Source organism: Diadema setosum, chromosome 21 (genome assembly GCF_964275005.1).
Source record: "Diadema setosum chromosome 21, eeDiaSeto1, whole genome shotgun sequence".
In the NCBI taxonomy this organism is placed as follows: Eukaryota; Metazoa; Echinodermata; class Echinoidea; order Diadematoida; family Diadematidae; genus Diadema; species Diadema setosum.
The window spans coordinates 20,397,322-20,418,216 of NC_092705.1; the positions used below are offsets into that span (position 1 = coordinate 20,397,322).

Consider the following 20,895-nt stretch of genomic DNA (forward strand, 5'->3'; position numbering starts at 1 on the left):
GGAAGCTGCACAACGCTGTTCTTCATGCACAGGGATGTCGTGTGTCAAAAAAATGATGTTAGATAATACTATGAGCGAGAAGTTGTGATAACTAGCATGATACATGAAGCATAACATATCAATCACCAAGCAACGGGACAAATGGACCAATACGAACTTTGATAACAACTATTTTATTGAACTTTTAGGGCTAGTTCTCACATTCTTGGACACTGAGAGATATCACCATGTTGATCCCCATATACATTATTCATTAATGCCCTTCTCAAAGAAAATCGATATTATACCATAGGCCTACTTTCTTCGTATATAGGTCGGGGACCCTACGGAATCAGAAGAAGGAATATCCGTTCTTCTTGAGCGGCTTGACACGCCGGAACGGTATGGCGGGGCGGCTCAGACGTTACGGGTGGTGGTGCAATTCATGGAGAACACCATTCGCTTTAAGGTAAGTAGCAGGTGAAAAAAAAAAAAAAAATGTATGCATCTGGCAACTTAAATAGTAACCAACATTTCCTATGTTGCGTAATAAAACATTACAATTTTCTACCAGATACACCACACTATTCAAACTGTAGTTTGCGTACATCTTTTTATCGCTTTGTTGGGCACGACTAGGGCAATACTTTTCTGAGATGCAAAGCTGGGTAGGCAAGTTGAATGTGGTCAATAAACATTCTAATCACACATAACGTACGCTCGCCTTTTGAAAACAGAGATTAGAGGTCATGTGAGTCAGTTTATTGCCTCCTGTGTGTTTGTACGGCGCAGATGGTTGCCATGACGATACTTGAAAAAGTAAAAGTTTGCAATAATGGGTTATAACATGGGTTAGACGCTCAAGGAAAAAAAATACTACACACAGCCGTGACAGCTCACAAAAACCTTAGACAGACCCAGACAGCGTGAACCGGGTCCATTATTGTCAGTTCTGATGATGGGCTACTACCCACCGTATTTTTCTGTGTTCTTTCTATAGAAAGACAATTTATCTTACTTTCATTCGAATCTGACAATTTTGTTAAATAAATAGTGTAAATAAAAACATACAATAAAAAATAATGTATTCGAGAGCAAGATTAAGTTAATGCGCCAACCAGATCATGAACGATTCAAGAGCTTAAATATTTCGAAGTTTGTAGGGAGGATTACTATACACAAAAGTAAGGAGCAAATGTTTTTTCATGCCATGAGGTTTTTTGCTCTTTAGCATTTAAACAAACAAACAAACAAACAAACTGATCTTCATGAGGTTTCAACAGGAGGTTCCTTCGGTGATGTTAACATGGAAATTGATATTTGTAAACATGTTGCAAAATCAACTCGGCTTGTTTTAATCAATTATCATTAAATGATTTGTATATAGGATATGACTATCTGTATTTTTTTAATTCGTTCATTTATGCATCTGCAATTGCATAACATGTGGACATTCCCAATAATTCTTTTAAGACGTGGTTGAAAATTGATCTGATACTGTTATATGGCAGGGGAGATTAACGATTTATCAACATGATGTGGGCGTAGGGTTATTGCCAAGAAACGCAAGTTGAATGTAACGAGTAAATAATATGTTGGTGATATACCCTCTCCAAATATTGTGCTACCACCTTCATTGCCTTTACTTTATCTCATAATAGATAACAGATGCGAATGCAAAACGATGGGAGGTTCCCCTTGACACCAGTGAATGGTCTTACCACATACCGTACGGTCACGATTACGAAGTGCAATTCCGTCGATCGCCCTTTGGACTTGTCATACTGCGCCTCAGCACAAACACGCCCATGTAAGTTCTGTTTTCATCGCAATAAATTGTTACAAGTTCTTTTTGTCTTTACCGCAAATTATCATACACACTCAAACAGCGCAATGCATCATTTTATATTAATACATATTTACATCTAGGCCCTATAATAATACGTACAAGGATTTATATACCTGAGCGTGTCAGCCATCTCCACCTTACTCAGAGAAGTCGAGAAGTATGCAAAATGAGGTGTATTATTGGAAAATACTAAAGTTTACGTAATGGTTGGAACTGAAATATTGATGTCGTAACTGCCATCTGACCACCAATCCGAATATCATTCCGAAAAAATAACATGTCTTGTTTCTCAAAGCTTTGGCTTTCCTCACAGATGATAATAATTCTATATATTGTTTGATTTGATAAATCAAAAAATGCTTAAAAATCCAGTGTCATTATACCCATCTTAACACAAGCACTCCACCTTGGGACATTTAACCACGTACCTGATATTGAAACTCGCTACAGATTTGATTCGACCGTTGGCGGTCTAACATTCGAGGACCAGTTCCTGCAGATCTCGTCTCGTCTTCCATCCTCCAACGTTTATGGGTTTGGAGAACACAACCACCGAAGGTTCAAGTTGGACCTGAACTACAAGACTTGGGCCATTTTCACACGTGATGTAGCCCCCATTGTAAGTGCAGTCTTTCATCTTTTTCGACGGCAAAAGCGTCTTTCAAACAATAGTTTCTAGATATCGTTGCCTCATTAACATTAACGAACATTTCATGGGGATCTTAGGTAACTGATCCTTTCCATATTCCACCTAGATTTTTTTTTTTGATCACATAATCTTTTTCCGTTTATGAAATAATTGTCGTGTTCGGGAAAAAAAAAGACTGAGAAAGCTTAACCTGTATGCATGTATTCCCATAAATATCATGTTGGATAAAACAGTGTCTTTATTTCAATTTTTCCCCATGTTTTCGTCTTTAATGTCCAAAACCGATTTCGTATATTTCTTTGCGCATCACTCTTTCGCTCAGCAACAAGTCCGTTTGATATTGAACAAAATTTGTGACATTCCAGCTTAATTACTCGCAAAGAAAGGGACTAAAAAGGAATTACTACAAGTTTTCTGTTTTCGATTGAATTGGTAAAGTAATCCTGAAGACAAAGGGTCAATATCTTGGCATATCCGTAATCTCCACACTTTGAGTCTGTGCTCCCATCATACCCATTATTTGTGTAATATGAACTTGTGTCAAAGTCAATGAATTTATCTGATCTGTTGGATACCAATGAATTCCTTAAAGTTAATGCGCCGTAGGTCCTACTGATAACCTGTCATTCTATACCAACCAGGACGAGTGGAATTTGTACGGCGCTCATCCGTTTCACCTATGTCTGGAGGATGACGGTAATGCCAGTGGAGTGTTCCTCCTCAACAGCAATGCCATGGGTGAGAGGGATAGTATCATTACACTCATTTATTAGTTTTGTTTGCCTTCATCGCTAGGTTTTTGTTGCTGCTGATGTTGTCATTCAATAAGATGGTATAATGCTATTTGACCTTACGCACTGATTCTCGCGTGTAACGAGAACGGACCGCGTAGTAATCTAAGAATGTTTGTATGTATCCTAAGTATTATAACTTATCACTATGCAGAGAAAGAGAGAAACAGACTTGCACATTGAAAGGGGCAAGTACAGGGAAGGAAAGAGGGATAATTATATTGGGTGTTTACACGCACACACATGCATCAAAATAGGCCATAATGCGAGACAGTGTGTGCGTGTGTTATTTGGACGATGTTTTGGCACAGGCAATTAGGTTCATAATTCCTTTAATTATCATACCTTGTATAAACACTGAAAGATATTGCGCATTCCCATTGGTGGCTTTATCTTCCTTATCTATGTTGGTATAAAGTTGAATTACCTATAGACAAAGCAAAGTTCAGCCAATAGGTGACAAATGAGCCACGAAACATCGATGATCTTTTGCGAAATAATACACCGAAATAACGCTTACACACAAACACAAGTTAAGTAACATACTATGAGTCAAATGATTGTTTAGTCAAATGATCATGCATATTGTTCTATTTTTTTTTTATCACAATCAACGTATGACTAATATTTCAGAATAGCTTTGATAATCATACCATGCCATGACACATATTGCACTTTTCGAAATAACTTTCTCTAAATTCTGTGTATTACAATTATTCTTTTATGATGTAGCTAAAATAAATTGCAAATTAAAAAAAAATTCCTTGCAGCATCTATTGCAAGCGCTAATCTGTTGATAGAGAGAAAATAATGTCTATTTTATGTTTTTGTCTGTTAACGTAGACATTGTGCTGCAACCTACTCCGGCGGTGACCTATAGGACCATAGGGGGCGTCCTCGACTTCTTTGTGTTCATCGGACCCACTCCTGAAGCTGTGATTCAACAGTACCTGAACGTAATGCACTGTATTTGTTAATGCACATTTCAATTAAAGTTGTACATATCTTAATATCATGTAAACATATATTAATATCATATGACTAGAAGTTCGCATCAAAGGAAGATTTTCAATATATCTGTGCATTCATGCACTTTCATCTACTGTAAAAGTGGATATTTTCGCGCGACTAATTTTTCGCGCTCGGCCAGACAAGAAGAGTTTCGCGTGTTTTTATTTCTGCGGTATCATGACATCAACTATAGGAACATATGGCAAGCAAAAGTATTCCTGTGCTTTTATTTTCGCACTAGTTTCTGGTTGCGCGAAATGCGCGAAAATTTCAACACCGCGAAAATTTCCACTTTTACAGAATATTCTATTGGTCTTAAGTCATGATATGAATAGGTACACTGAATGAATGATTTCAAAATACGTATACTAAGCTGGTGTTAGTGCTATTTCAATACAATGGCACCCGCGATGATCTAAAACTTGGAACCAGCCATTGTTAGCAAGCTGACTTCAAAATTATTACATAGTTCCAGAAGCTATTGTTGGTTGCAAAGTTGCATCCAGTCTGCTGAACCAAGCTCCTCATTTATTTCCCAAATTACTCTTTATACCAGCCCCTAGGGATTATCATCGACCTTGTCATTTCAAATTTGGTGTTAGCGAAAGCACTGATTTCATAACTATTTTTTCTGGAATCTGTTAACAGAGATAAAACCAATAACCTAAAACATTAAAAAAATTAAATCGTTGGAGCTTGATAAACAGATCACAAGGGAGATTAAAGGACACACACACACACACACACACGCACACACACACACAAAACCCCATAGTGATAATTCTCATAAGATTTTTTGGCAAGGGATATTAGGCACCTATCAAGGTGATGTTCTTTGTTACTTTTTCTTCTTCTTTTCAATTCTTCTTCTCTGTATTCTTGTGTATGTACATAATTCTTAGTTGTAGGCTTGTTAGTTGTATTTACACTGTTATATCGTATTAGGGCATCCCAACACACGTTGCCTGTTAGTGTGACTTCTCGGGACATGTCCTCATTAGATCATTGTATATCTGTTGTGTTCCATGTAAATATATCTTTGTGATTCATCTGACCTGATCTGATCTGAATGGAATAAATTGGAATTCCGAATTCCAAAAAGAAAATCAAGTTTCGTTCATCTGAAAATGTAAAGACGGTGCGTGTTTAACGAACCTTCGGAATTACGAATATTCGGAATTCTGACAGGTGATAGGCAGGCCGGTCATGGTGCCCTACTGGTCGCTAGGTTTCCAGCTGAGTCGATGGAATTACGGGTCTCTTGACCGCGTCAAGGAAGTTTGGTCAGAAATGGTGGCTGCTGGCATTCCCTACGTGAGTATACATGGTCCTGGATTAATTCTTATATTTAATCATTTGGTGTTTTTTTTAATTGTTTATTTTTTTTTTATTACCAGAAGATTGAAGCTGGCAATTACGGACTCACAGTGGGAATGTTTGTCAGTGTTTGTAAGTCAGTAGAAATGTTTGTCTATATGCATATACCCGCGACCCGTAATTAATTTCGTTCCCTGGCCGGGTTCCCAATCCGTTCCGCGCAGCAGACATCTGGCAAATACAGTCGTTTTGTTGTATTGTTTCTTGAAAGGTCCATTCTGTTAACGCGGTCTGAACATAAGTTTTATGAGGTAATCCTGTAGTTCAACAAAATAAATGAGTCTTAATCGGTGACCGTTTTCTTTGGGAAGCGAGCGACAATTGCGACGGTGTGATTAGATGATTAGTTTCACATCACTACATTATAGAAGTCAGTCATGATTCTAGTTTTGAAGTCTGAATTTTTTCCTTCAATCTTTGAAGAAGGAAAATTAATTTTGGACAAAAGACACGTTCTTAATGCCTCCGGAATAATAACCATGCCATCATAACGTTGTAAGTTGACAATATTCTATTAGGATGTGCAATACGGGGATATAGACTACATGGACGGAAAGAAGGATTTTACGTATGACAACGACACGTACAACGGTCTGCCGGAGTTCGTTGATATGTTACATGATTACGGCCAAAGATACATCATCATATTGGTAAGTCGTGGTATCCTTTTATGGACTTGATTTGCCTTTTAGATTCTCCACATTCTAGTAATGTTTTATTGTTGTTTTCATAATTGAATAATGCCATTAACAGCAACAAAAAAAAAATACCATGCTATTTCTTCCCTAGTAATGTTAACATCTATGTATTTACCATTCTTCAGCTTTGTTTCTCTCTCTTATTTTCTTTACCACTCATTTATTTTAGTCGTGACTCCTCTGTTTTGAGGTCGAGATAAAAAGTGCATCTTTATACATTTTTGTAGGACCATGGAATAAAGGTAGAAGAAGATTACCATGCATACGAGAGAGGACTCGACCCGAACGTGTACATCCTGAACTCTGCCGGCACCGCACCTATTGTTGGCGAGGTATACAGGCTTGTTTTTCCCTAAGGCCATGTATCGGTGTACCACTTTCCATTTTGGTGGTATGATTTGTTTATGAATATCAATGTTGAAACAAAACAAAACAAAACATTCCCACACGCATTATTTTCACAGCATATCCACGGCAAATGCAGGCCTATCACATATCAAATTCCTTGATGTCATCGTTGGCAATTAACTACAAGCTACAGTCTTTGAAGATACTCACCCTTAATAGGTTAGATAGATAGATAGATAGATAGATAGATAGATAGATATATTAAATTAGATTTGATTGTTGTTGCTACGAAAGATGAGTTCTATGCATGGGCAGCAATGTCACATCACGCGCGCATTTGGACATAGTAGCCCTACCGTTCATCCTAAAAACAAAGACTTATTTCAGTTGGGTCGGTGTTATGTTAACGCACTCCCTCATCGCTAATTCCATATTTCTAAGAAAACAGCCCTTTCATAATTATCCATATTCTCGACGGTCTAATGCGTTCTAATGCGTTCTAATGCATTCACTTATATCTTATAAACCTTGTTAGCTATACTGTATATACATTGATACACTGGTCTTGGATGTCTCTAAATTACATTATCAAAAAATCTCGTTCATTATAAGTGACTGTAAACGTAGGGTGTGTGTGTGTGTTGTTGTTGTTATTGTTATTGGGGTTTTGCGTTTAAACTCGTAGTATGACATTTTCGCATTCATGTATCTTTTAGTGTTCAGAATATCTGTAGTCAACTTGTGGCAATTAGGGGCCTATTATTGCCCTGTTTGCTGTCTTATCTGTTCTACTAACTAATTGCGTAGAATTATGTCCTTGTGTCATGTTAAGCTCTTGTCATATATTATATTCTTATATTCTTTCTTGTCTTTTGGTATCTTATATTTTCTGTTATCTTCATTCCCTTCTTATTTTCTTCCTTTATAATCAAGTTTATTCCATATAATTCTTTGAAGGATCAGCTATACACCAACTGTGCTTTTGAATGGATCCTTCCATTTTTTGATAGATATGAATTTACAACAAATTGACAATACTGACTTCTAATTCTATATGATTGTCACTAATCATCAACTGCATTTACGAATGTATGTTTCTAAATCATTTTATTATCATTGTAATTTCTTTAATTTTCCGTTGAAAATTGAAAATAAGTTAAATTGAATTTTACTTAAATTCAATCTTGAAGCATAATCATCGTGATTGATGGAAAAATAAATCGCTTGTGTTATGTACATGACATTATTAGGTATGGCCTGGAGACAGTGTGTACCCGGACTTTACTAACCCTAACTGCTTCGAATGGTGGACAGATCTGTGTGCAGAGTTCCATGAAGAAATTGCTTACGACGCGCTGTGGATTGTGAGTAGCATTGCATCTCGTAGTCAGCCTTTCATAGTAGCTTCTTTTCACAATCAAAGCTCTGATCAAAGCAGAATTTAGCCGGTACTGCCGAAAAACAATTTCATTATCCCAATAAACTGGTATCGAATAATATCATATGTTTAGCTCTCCTTCAAGGAAAGGTATTCTTTTATTTTCTTTAGTTTCATATCCCCGGATATATTGTCACAGGATTGTCACAGGATCCATAGGTGGAACGTCATAATAATAATGATCCTAGATCTTTGGGTCATGAAGGATTATGATTGGGATGTTGAATAGACTGCTCTCGCGGAACATAATGCTTATATAAGAACGACTGATGATTTCACATAAACGCAGCGTGGTTGGTTTATTAAAAAATGCTAATCGCAATGTACTGACTGTATGTATATGTTGGGACATCAGCAGACCACAGTCAGATGCGATATTAATGACGAAATAATGTGTGCATTTCATTGGTTTCCGATCATGGTTATTGATTCTCATTTTGTTTATGTGTTTTCAACCAAAGGATATGAACGAACCGTCGAATTTCATCTGGGGGTCAGTAACTGGCTGCAGCGACAGCCCGCTCAACTATCCACCATACCTACCTCGTAAGTCACCACCACTCGGCTGCTCAGTATTTCACATCGTTCCATTTATATTAGATATCAAACAGATACAATATTATGTACACGGATCCCTCTCCCTTTGAAAAAAACCCGGATAAAACAAAAGATACTCGGTAATTCTAGGCTAGAATAGAACATGCAATCACTACCCGGGGAAGCCCCTGAGTTAGAGACAATGTTTTCATAGAAAATATAAGTAATCCTTCGTGAGATCTGAGTGTGAATTGGCACAGAAACCCCCAAAGCGTTGTACATAATCTTCCGAGCCTCTGGCACATAAAGGGTTAAATCTAAGTATTTGTCAAACTTTGGGATTATGGTAACTGACGCAGATATGAATCCAAATCTGGATGATGCAGCTCTTTTATCCATGAGACTTTTGAGATATTCAAGATGGCCACCAAAATGGCCGTCAAACTATATGCGATTCCTGTATATTGTTTTTTCTTGAAACTTAATGCTGACAAATGCCAAATATGTATATGATTTATACATGCATATATATATATATATATATATATATATATATATATATATATATATATACGTAAGTAGAGTGTGAACTGCAATATGGCTGACAGTGCTCAACTATATAGGAGCCCATGTAGTACAATATATAGTAGGATGGAAGGCGTTGCTTTATTAGTGACTTAGCTGGACAGTCTGTTTCGGTCGAAGCCTCGTCAGCAACTAAATCAGTTTCTTGTTAAAGTACAGTGTAAGACATACGGCTCTGGTGCACTCAAGCAAGCAAACAAAAGATACAAAAGATACATGCACGTGGCTACTTAACGGCACAATAAAGTTGATAATGACACTGGTACTGGGCTTAAGGCAGGGGTAATACACTTGTATGGCTTAAATTGTTACATGTGTATCTTTTGTATCTTTTGTTTGCTTGCTTGAGTGCACCAGAGCCGTATGTCTTACACTGTACTTTAACAAGAAACTGATTTAGTTGCTGACAAGGCTTCAGCCGAAACAGACTGTCCAGCTAAGTCACTAATAAAGCAACGCCTTCCATCCTACTATATATATATATATATATATATATATATATATATATATATATATATATATTTGGACTTCCAATATAGTTTCTTGTAAATCTTGAGAAATTGAAACGAGCTTGATGGGCTTACCCTATTTCGAGTGTTTTAATGCAAATCTATGGGATGCAACTCTTGCACTGCTGATGGTTTTGAAGTATCCAAACTGCCCCCCCCCCCAAAAAAAAAAAAAAAAAAAATCATATACGTATCTTTCCTTTGAAAAAAAAAAAAAAACTGAATATGATTTGATGTTTTCACCTTATTTCGGGGGTGCTGAATCTGAGTCTGACTGCTGCAACTTTTGCATTCCTGAGAGTTTTGAGATATCCAAGATGGTCTCCAAAAATATAAACTCCAGTATCAATATTTCTTATTATAAATGGTGATTACATTCCATATAAATCGAAAGGTTTATCACATTTTCGAAGGCACTGACTCTGAATCTATTTGATACAACGTTTGCATCCTTGAGGTTTTTGTGGTATTCAAGATTTTTGTGGCCACTTTAGCGGCAATCTTGAATATCTCAAAACCCGCTAGAATGCAAAAGTTGCATCACCCAGATTTGGATCAGCACTCTTAAAACAGGATAAAACCATCACAAAAACATTAGGCGGACCGAAAAACGAATTTCATCCTCTCGAGCATATAGACTACAATTCTCATGTTTTGGGTTTTTCAGAGTATAAGTTTATCTGCTCAGACAGTCAGAGACTGCATTAAATTCCACAAATCTGTACACGACACTATCGACTTATGGGCTACCTAATGTGCAATTATATAAATTTTCTGGAATTCCCTTTTAGCCACAAAATATTCTGAAGTAGAATTGATACAACGTATATAATGATCGAACAATGCGTGGTTTGTTGTTGTGGTTTTTTTTTTTCAGGTCTCCTGATGGAAATGACAGGGAATATTTACGATAAGACGATTTGCATGGACGCAATCACTACCATGGGACTTCAATATGATGTCCACAGTCTTTATGGACACTCTATGAGTGAAGCTACACACAGGTTAGATAAAATGCGTCTTTTAAATCCAAGAAGGTTGCAGTCTCTAGAGTATTTACAGTAACTCTTGTCATTCATAGTTAGTGGTCGTAGTCGTTCTAAACGTGTCTTCCAACGGTAGAAATCTTTGCAGGAGAATGAATGATTTACAAAACAAGAATTGATTACGATGATACACTGAATGAGGGGTATGGTGACAAAGCTAATGATATGAATTATGATGACCGTAGTTTCATGATAACTTACAGTAATGAGAACGGGATAGACTGAGGAACTAAAGGAAAAACAACGGCTGATCAGAAAAAGCAACAACAAAAGAAATTTGTATAATGACAAAAAGGAGTAGAGCAAGCCATTGTTTCTTGAGGGTTAACAAGGATTTGATTTTGAATGAGGAAAGCTTTATAGTTCACATCGATTTCATATTTTTTAAAATGATTTTCGTTCACAGGACACTACAACAGGTGTTTCCCGACAAGAGAAGTCTTGTACTCACACGATCCTCGTTCGCTGGGACAGGGCGTTACGCACAGCACTGGCTGGGAGACAACCAGAGCCAGTGGCCCCAAATGTCCTGGAGTATCGTTGGTGAGTTTCCGTTACATTCCACTTTGCTTTAAACGCTTCTTTAACAACAGTAAAATAAACATTTGGCCACATTCATAGGGGAAAAAATCCTTCTCCTGATCACTGCATCAATATAACACTGCTAACATACGTAAAGATTGAAATAGAATACCTTCACTCTCCTACTCACATTACATCATGATTATTCTGATGATAAAAAGAAGGCCGTGTTTATCAAGTTTGTGCAGCCTGCAGCTTGACTTAATTTACCAATAGCTTGCTTCCCTCTAGGAATGAATTTGTTTGAATGTTATTATACCCCCGCCAAACGAAGTTTGAAGGGGGAATATAGGAATCAGCGGACGGTCGGACGGTCGGGCGGTCGGTCGGGCGGTTGGTCCGTTGCAAATCTTGCGTCGCGAACTACTTCCTCAGTTTTCAACCGATTCCCATAAAACTTGGCACAGATGTGTGCCTTGGGTTGTAGATGTGCAAGACGTATTTTTTGGCAGTACCCAAAAGTACGTTGCCATGGTAACGGCATATTATGGGCAAAAATGGGTACAGATCTTGCGTAGCGAACTCCTCCCACAGTTTTTGATCAATTTTTATGAAATTAGGTACAGATGTTCATCTGAATATGTTAATGTGCAAGACACATATTTCCGCAGTGGCAAAAAGTGCGTTGCCATGGTAACGGCATGTTATTGGTAAAATATAGGGCAAAATGCTTCATGGCAAAACTGCTTCATCAGTGTTCTTCCAATTCTCATGGAATTCATATTGAATGTTTGCCTTAGGATATAGGTCAGCATGACACATTTCTTGACAGTGACAAAAAGTATGTTGCCATGGTAACAGCTCACATATTATGAGCCAAAATGATGGAAAATTTTGTGTTGCAAACTACTTCCTCAGTTTTTGCCCAATTTCCATGAAACTTGGTACAGATGTGTGCCTTTGGTTGTAGATGTTCAAGACGCATTTTTTGACAGTACCCGAAAGTACGTTGCCATGGTAACGGCATATTAATGGCAGAAGATCAAGGAAAGATCTTGCGGATTTAACTACTTTCTCAGTTTTTTGACCAAAGCTTATGAAATGTGGCACACACCTTGATCTTGGTGGGAAGATGTGGAAGACATATTTTTCGGACGTGTCGGAAGCTGCGTTGCCATGGTAATGGCATATAAATGGCAGAAGATCAAGGAAAGATCTTGCAGATTGAACTACTTCCTCTGTATTCGACTGAAGCTCATGAAATGTGGCACACACATTGGTCTTGGTGGGAAAATGTGCAAGACATATTTTTTGGACGTGTCGGAAGCTGCGTTGCCATGGTAACGGCATATTAATGGCGGAAGATCATGGAAAGATCTTGTGGATTGAACTACTTCCTCAGTTTTTGACAAAAGCTTATGAAATGTGGCACACACAATAGTCTTGGTGGGAAGATGTGCAAGACATATTTTTCGGACGTGTCGGAAGCTGCATTGCCATGGTAACGACATTTAAATGGCAGAAGGTCAAGGAAAGATCATTCCTTGGGTAAGACTGTCGTCACGGGGCGGGGGTATTAATCACCTTCAGTGATATTTCTAGTTGATATTATAACAATGTATATGACAAAAATTGTATGATGAATGAGGAAGAGATCGGAAGGTTTCTGAGAAGCTCAAAAGAGTTGAATGTTAACCTATAAAGGTGCATGGCGCCTAATATGGAGCTCGAATCAACTGTCATGCTTGCTGACAGTTACGTTGCTGATATCATTGTCTGTATTCTACCCATATGAATGAACTTTTTGCTTTTCTCATTCAAGTCAACAACATATTTAGATTACACAGTCCTTTCAACGTCTTCAGATTTCATTAGTTTGTGCAGTTTGAAAGAAAGCTTGCAAAGACATGCTGGTTGTTTGTGGTCAAACTATAAAGGCTCTCAAGATATTTGAGACGTTTTCTCTCTGCCTCTTGTCTTTAATCATTCTTTGCGTTTTTGCCGACCACATATTCTATAGTATGACAGTGTGTTGCACTTACATTACTTGTCTTATTCATAATGTGTTGACAAGAGAGGGCGTAAGGAGTTTCACGAAAGCCCTTTCTGACGTTTATAGGAACTGCACTCATTTTTTTTTCTTTCATATTGCCTAACCAATGAAAACACGAAAGCGAAGCAAATATTTCTAGTCTAATGGTTCCTATGGTGTCCTTTTTTCATTTCATCTTATACCAATTTCAAGGAATGCTGGAGTTCAACATGTTCGGATTCCCATACGTAAGTTTTTGGTAATGCTTTATAATACTGAAATGACTTAGAAATGTTGGATTTTTTTTCGATGAGGGTACATACTAAGTCTTAAATGTCAGTTCTGAACTCCTAATATCACACACTCCAAAAAACACTTTTAAGTCTTCCCAATGTTATGTTTAGCGCACGGACATCTACATTTGCTACTCCTAAATCTGTGGAATGTCAGATAGTAATGTCCCATCGTAAATACAACCATTTTTTAACCTTTTTGGAGAAATCATTTTAATAGGTAACAAAACAGTTATTCATATGTCAGCTTACACATCAGTTACGCCTTTGTTTTTCTTCCGAGTGTGTCTTTCATGCAATAATTGCTTAATGAAATTGATACCTTGACAATAATTACGTCAAGAGAAATGTATCGATAGTTTCCTACTACAAAGTAAGCTTGTCAAATAAATGTCAGCTGAAAAAAAATGATGAATAAGTTGATTGGCTTAGTGAATAATCATGTAACACCTTACTAAATATCGTATTGTCATTTCATGTTGAACTGACGTATTGGAGGAATGAAAAGCAGGCATGATTTTGTTTTCATGTTGTAAGCATTTATATATGGTGAATGACTTTAACGATGTATATGTATACATTTTTATTTGGGTTTCTGTTGTTTTTCGAGTCACGATGCTCCAAAGTGTCGTGGTCAGAAAATGGCAAATCATTGTACTTGTAATCAAAATCTGAATGACCTTTGACACTTGATATTCAAACCAGATTGGTGCTGATATCTGTGGATTTTGGTACAACACCACATACGAGATGTGCTGGAGATGGACGCAGCTTGGCGCCTTTTACCCCTACGCCAGAAATCACAATGCAGAGGGGTGGCATGTAAGTATGACGTCAAGAAAATAATGGCTGGCTAGACTGTGTTTCCATGGTTACGGCATGCAACACTCTGACTCCCAGGAAGTGGAGTTATACACGGGTGTAATGTGTGTTTATAGGAGACAATACGTCCGATCCGATCCCGGCTGGTAATTACAAGCCCTTATATTGGGGACACACTATATACAGTGATAAAGAAAGCATTCCTTACAACGCATCATTAAGAATATAGTAATGGGGTATTGATGGAGTCGAAAGGGATCTGAGCTTTCGATCCCAGCAAAATCTTCGTCAGAAGTAAAATAAAAAATAATAATTATGTGAGAGCACAAAGATACAGAAAATACTTGCAGTGACAGAACATTTATGATAAAATTATCTTTCGGAAAATATCCTTTGAAAGCACAGTCACACACGAGCACGAAATCCCAACTCATAAACATTACAAATTGGAATTGAAACAGAATGATTTGGAACTTGGATACCAAATACGCAACATGTTACATCTTGCGTGTTGTATATAATTGATCCGTAAAATACCAGCTTTATGAAAAGCTATATGACGTATTGACCATGATGGGTGCTGACACTCTCGTTCCACACTACACTGCAGCCTCAGCATCCCACGGCGTTTGATGAGACTTTCGCAGAGCGGACACGTGACATCCTGCTAGTCAGATATCAACTCCTGCCCTACCTCTACTCGCTCTTCTTCGATGCTACCTTCTACGGAAAAACAGTCGTGAGGCCTCTGATGTTCGAGTAAATTGTCTATTTATCATAACTTCAGCTAACAATTGGGGGGGGGGGATTCCATGGTTATGATAAACAGTTATTAACGTTTCTAAAGACTTGCGTTAATAGATGAAAGAACTGTGATACTTCGTGCAAGGACACTGTATAATGCAATATCATTGCTGGAAAGAACACCACAGTGTGTTAACACTGGTGGGTGTATTCACATTGTGTTCAAAGAGCCGACTGTGTAAAAACGCTCAAATGTAGCGGTGAAAATTATTTCACACTGTGGAGGGGTTTTTCACAGGGTACTAGTATTCACACAGTAGTGTTCTATTTCACACTAAATTGATAATTCACGCTGGTCACAATGCGTTTACCCTGTTAAAACGCTCGAATTAAACAGTGTAAGGAGATTTTACACTGTGTTCAAATTATGTTCTTTCACTGTGTTCTTTCCAGCTGGGATATGCGGTAAATCACAAATAAAAATGGTAGGTTCACATCTAATCCTGACTATTTCAACAGTTCGCAGATTGGAACAGGAAGCTCGTTACACATGTTGGTTAGAGCCAAAGATGGAGAAAAGTTTTCTAGATGCCTGAATGTTATTAACAAGACGACCGGGAGAATGTTTACCGTGTGTATCACTATTTCTATTCTTTCAGGTTTCCGAGAGATAATATGACTCATGATATCGACCGCCAGTTCCTGTGGGGACCAGCGTTCATGATCTCGCCTGCTTTGGAAGAGGTGCGAATCTTTAGAATTCTTCCCTTATTGAATCAGACAGTCACGTGTTTGTTTGTGTGTTTGTTTGTTTTTTCTCTCTTTGGGTGACAATATTGCCTTCTACGTAATATCATATGTTTCTATCATGTAAGCCTTATTTGACCTGAGGTATACTACGTCAGGATGGTGTAAAAAGCAAAAACTAACTTTTGACTTAATTTCTGATTATTACAGAAATACCACATTTACAAGTATCTGCCGTATCACTCCGTAAAGCACAAGCAATCAATCTAATAATAGTAAATTCTTCAATATACTATTCACATCTGACGATGACGAAGGCTTCTGCAAAAATTAACGATATTCATGTTATACAATAAAAGTGCACTTTTCTTTTTGTGGGTTTTCCACAGGGTCAAACCACAGTGGACGTGTATTTTCCAACGGATGCAAGATGGTACGATTACTACAATGTAAGTGAACTCTGTTAGCAGTATAGACTACATTACTCTCCGTCTTCTTGGTTTTTATCTTCTCACGTATGGTGTGAGATCGAGAAACAATTTGAAAAAAAAAAACAGCTGGAAAAGAGCGACGAGTGTGTGTGTGTGTGTTTGTGTGTGTGTGTGTGAGCCCAACTGATTTTATTTATTTATTTATTCATTTATTCATCTAGTCCGTTACATATAAACACGGTAGTCCCCTCAGTTTCTCAACTTCTTTCCAGGGGAGCCCTGTGTTCATACGTATACATGATAAAATACTGGAATACAATAGACTTCGTAAAATCACCTACAAGTATAACACACATACACAAAACAATACACGCTTAAAAAGATACGAGACCATGGAGACTAACATATACTGAAGTCGGCATAGACGAAGTAAATTATTCAAGAAAAAAAAATGTGTAAGTACTGTAATGACGCACCATGGATGCAAACTGAGTTTAAAATACCATAAAAGGGGTTACTGGAACCAAAAAAGAAAGAAATATCATTAAAAACAATACAAACAGTTAAAAAAATTGTTAAAACAATCAATTTATTTATCTAAGTATTTGTTTAAAATGTATAACTCAACTGACGGCATAATTTTCTGACTCTTTCAAATGAGCGGCAAGTTTTTGAGGATAGCGGTAAAGTAATTGAATATAGCACTTCCCTGGTAAGAAAAGTAAGTTTGCATGTATTCTGTCCTTGGTGTTGGTGAGGCACAAAGGAATTATACATTTGAGCGTGGACTTAAACGGCATTGCATCCACCGTGTGTTTGAGTGTTTTTCACACTTGCACTCTTCCTCAAAATTTGACAGGGGTCTGAAATCAGCATGAACACTGACTACATCACTCTCCCATCTCCTCTGGAACTCATCAACTTACACGTGCGTGGGGGATACATTCTACCCCGCCAGGAGCCTAGCAACACAACCAAATACAGGTACTTAACAAAAACACCATAGACTTACATATTGGCCTGTGTGTAAAAACATTACCAAGAATGCTCCTGTATGTGCATACTCGCCACCGAATTATGTCATTGATTATCTGTGTACCTCTCAGAAAGGACTGCATTTTCATATTTTGCGGGGAATGTTAATGCAGGATAAAAATATCATCATCTTTGTTTTTAAGCATTTGTATTATCAAAGTAAAGTGTTGTGTGGAATGACCCATATTGAAGAAGAGGGTACTATAATAGACGGCTTGGAAAATAAGAGAATAATTCAGTATGAGACTGTATAATATGCATTCATAAAGATGATGTCGTAATAATTCCTTTGCAGTCGTTTGAACCCACTTGGTCTTCTGGTTGCCATGGATACCAACCAAGAAGCTGAGGGCTTCCTATACTGGGATGATGGTGAAAGCAGAGGTTCGAATATTTTGTTTGTTATAAGACGAGTTTTCAATGTTGTTTCCGTGAATTTGTCAGTTTCTTCGTGATCAATGACTTTCAAAATTTACGAAACCTTGAGATTAATGAAATGCAATGTCACGAGCTTTGTGATAAAAAGGAATCAAGGCCGCTTTCAGCGCTTATGTCCGATTCATTCGAAATCAAATTCATGTGTTCTTGTATACTTGTTAACCATACTAATCCTGCGAAATGTACCAACTCTTGGGGAGAAAGAATGTATACGATTTTTCATCGGGATATTTGTCAATAAGTTCTCTCAAAAGATAATAAACCCTTATTTTGATTTGCTCAATCTCTTTTTGTTTGTCTCTTATCTTATTTATTTCTAGATCTGGATGCTCATACAAAGATTTGGTTTCAAGCACAGGGGGTAAATAGCCATGTACAGAGCCACCTCCCATAAAAACAAAAGCTGGCCTTATCATATTTGTCATCTTTCTTTCATTTTCGAGCTTTCATATAGCAAACAATTTCCAATCCGTCCTTTTGGCAATATTTCAGGACATAAGTTATGGACCATCAATGATATGACAATAAACTCTGAGTAATTATATTACCCAAATATTTCTACTCAATTTAATAGAGTCATTAGCTATATAGATAAACACGTATTAAACATGTTAAACAATATACGAATAATTTATGAGTTGTAGGAGTGCATAGGGCACGAATACCGCACGAGGCGCGAGATAAGCCACTGGTCTATTCAACAAGGCGCGTAGCGCCGCGTTGAATAGACCAGTGGCGAATCTCGCGCCGAGTGCGGTATTACGTGCCCCAATGCACGAACAAAATCATAAATTATTCGTTTTATACAACACCTTGTCCACAATCACAGTACTAAATTAGTGACCGCTAACTCAGGAAGGCCCAAAAATAAATGTAACAATTAGGCCGAGAATTGTAAACCACCCTGTGTACTGCTTTCAAACACTCGTCATGATTCGACCACAACAGTCACAGGAATCACAAACTCCGCAGGGTCTATACCCATTCTACGCTAACGTTAGATCGAGTTAGGCCTGACTGTTAGGCCGATCTGAGATGTCGGTAGTGATCTAGTAGTAGGTCTAGACTTTGTCTATTTCCGAAAATGATTTCGTATAAAAACACAGAAAAATAATCAAATTACGGTTTCTCAACTTGAAATGAAGTCTTGATTTTGGGATCACTGTGGTCCACGTAGCAGATCAGAGTCAAAAGTAAAAACACAGCAGTAGGTATAAAGGCCGCAATACATGCAACTAGCTAGGTAAAGCAGCTGCGCGTACACGTTAACGTTGCAGTACTCCGCCGCGCCTGGTCTGTGAGACTTACCGGCAGCGCAGCGCAGCCGGCCAGCACGTACAATGTAGATTGCTGGCGCTTTGCTGCTGTGAGCCACAGAACTCTGAGAGCGGCCATGCATTAGTAGCCCCCCGCGAAGCCGTGCTATAGTACCTTCGAGCCGTGCAATAGGCCCATGCCTGAGGCCTATTGTATGGCTGTCACTCTCAATGAGTTTGATAGGTATTTTCTATTGAATGTCATGTGACATGTTCTTGGCCAATCACAATTCGACATGATTCTGAGGTGTTGTAATACGAATAATTTATGAGTTGTGAGTGCATAGGGCACGAATATCGCACGAGGCGCGAGATAAGCCACTGGTCTATTCAACAAGGCGCGTAGCGCCGCATTGAATAGACCAGTGGCGAATCTCGCGCCGAGTGCGGTATTACGTGCCCCAATGCACGAACAAAATCATAAATTATTCGTTTTATACAACACCTTGTCCACAATCACAGTACTAAATTAGTGACCGCTAACTCAGGAAGGCCCAAAAATAAATGTAACAATTAGGCCGAGAATTGTAAACCACCCTGTGTACTGCTTTCAAACACTCGTCATGATTCGACCACACAGTCACAGGAATCACAAACTCCGCAGGGTCCATACCCATTCTACGCTAACGTTAGATCGAGTTAGGCCTGACTGTTAAGCCTACCTGAGATGTCGGTAGATCTAGTAGTAGGTTTAGACTTTCTCTATTTCCGAAAATGATTTTGTATAAAAACACAGAAAAATAATCAAATTACGGTTTCTCAACTTGAAATGAAGTCTTGATTTTGGGATCACTGTGGTCCACGTAGCAGATCAGAGTCAAAACTAAAAACACAGCAGTAGGTAGGCCGCAATACATGCAACTAGCTAGGTAAAGTAGCTGCGCGTACACGTTAACGTTGCAGTACTCCGCCGCGACTGGTCTGTATACCGGCGGCAGCGCATCGCAGCGCAGCCGGCCAGCACGTACAATGTAGTTTGCTGGCGCTTTGCTGCTGTGAGCCACAGAACTCTGTGAGCGGCCATGCATTAGTAGCCCCCCACGAAGCCGTGCTATAGTATCTTCGAGCCGTGCAATAGGCCCATGGCTGAGGCCTATTGTATGGCTGTCACTCTCAATGAGTTTGGTAGGTATTTTCTGTTGAATGTCATGTGACATGTTCTTGGCCAATCACAATTCGACATCATTCTGAGGTGTTGTATAATAGACATCTATTCATATTTGTAAGTTACCTTTTGATGCTCATTCAAATGATGAATGAAGGCTATGAATGGGTAATAACTTATATCTGCATTCACAGTAAGAAGATTTTATAGTTTTGATAGTTTAAGTACCGAAGAGTGATTAACAAAATACAGTAAAATGTGTTCTATAATGAAACAAAGCTGTATGATGATCCAGATTTATATTAATCTCTGTAGGGTACGATTTAGTAAGCCAAAGTAGTTTTTGCCTTAGATCTAATTTAGCTTTCAAACAAACGTTTCATTCCGTCATAATTTTGTTCAAATGGAAGGACATATTTGACTCGGGAAACATGGTAAAACAATAACGTAAGATCTCTTTATGGATTTCGCCAATTAAAGATAACAGTATAAATTACAAACGAGTCAGACATCTTCACGTAATATCCAGTAAGTTACATTAAATGTCCCTTAAAGTTCTAATAAACAGAAACCTTGTGCCAAGTCTCTATGTT

At 38.1% G+C, this 20,895-nt stretch overlaps 1 protein-coding gene across 1 annotated transcript in view; it reads left to right on the plus strand.

Moving 5' to 3' along the window:
* Nucleotides 1-20,895, plus strand: part of LOC140244386 (sucrase-isomaltase, intestinal-like) — a 57,124-nt gene that overhangs the window by 35,401 nt on the left and 828 nt on the right. The window contains 20 exon segments of the mRNA XM_072324024.1: nucleotides 314-448; nucleotides 1,641-1,789; nucleotides 2,279-2,447; nucleotides 3,119-3,215; nucleotides 4,112-4,224; nucleotides 5,468-5,593; nucleotides 6,175-6,306; nucleotides 6,582-6,686; nucleotides 7,953-8,066; nucleotides 8,602-8,686; nucleotides 10,649-10,775; nucleotides 11,224-11,360; nucleotides 13,585-13,619; nucleotides 14,370-14,486; nucleotides 15,097-15,245; nucleotides 15,890-15,974; nucleotides 16,367-16,426; nucleotides 17,268-17,392; nucleotides 17,739-17,827; nucleotides 18,202-18,242. Coding sequence (XP_072180125.1) covers nucleotides 314-448; nucleotides 1,641-1,789; nucleotides 2,279-2,447; nucleotides 3,119-3,215; nucleotides 4,112-4,224; nucleotides 5,468-5,593; nucleotides 6,175-6,306; nucleotides 6,582-6,686; nucleotides 7,953-8,066; nucleotides 8,602-8,686; nucleotides 10,649-10,775; nucleotides 11,224-11,360; nucleotides 13,585-13,619; nucleotides 14,370-14,486; nucleotides 15,097-15,245; nucleotides 15,890-15,974; nucleotides 16,367-16,426; nucleotides 17,268-17,392; nucleotides 17,739-17,827; nucleotides 18,202-18,242 — 2,190 coding nt within the window.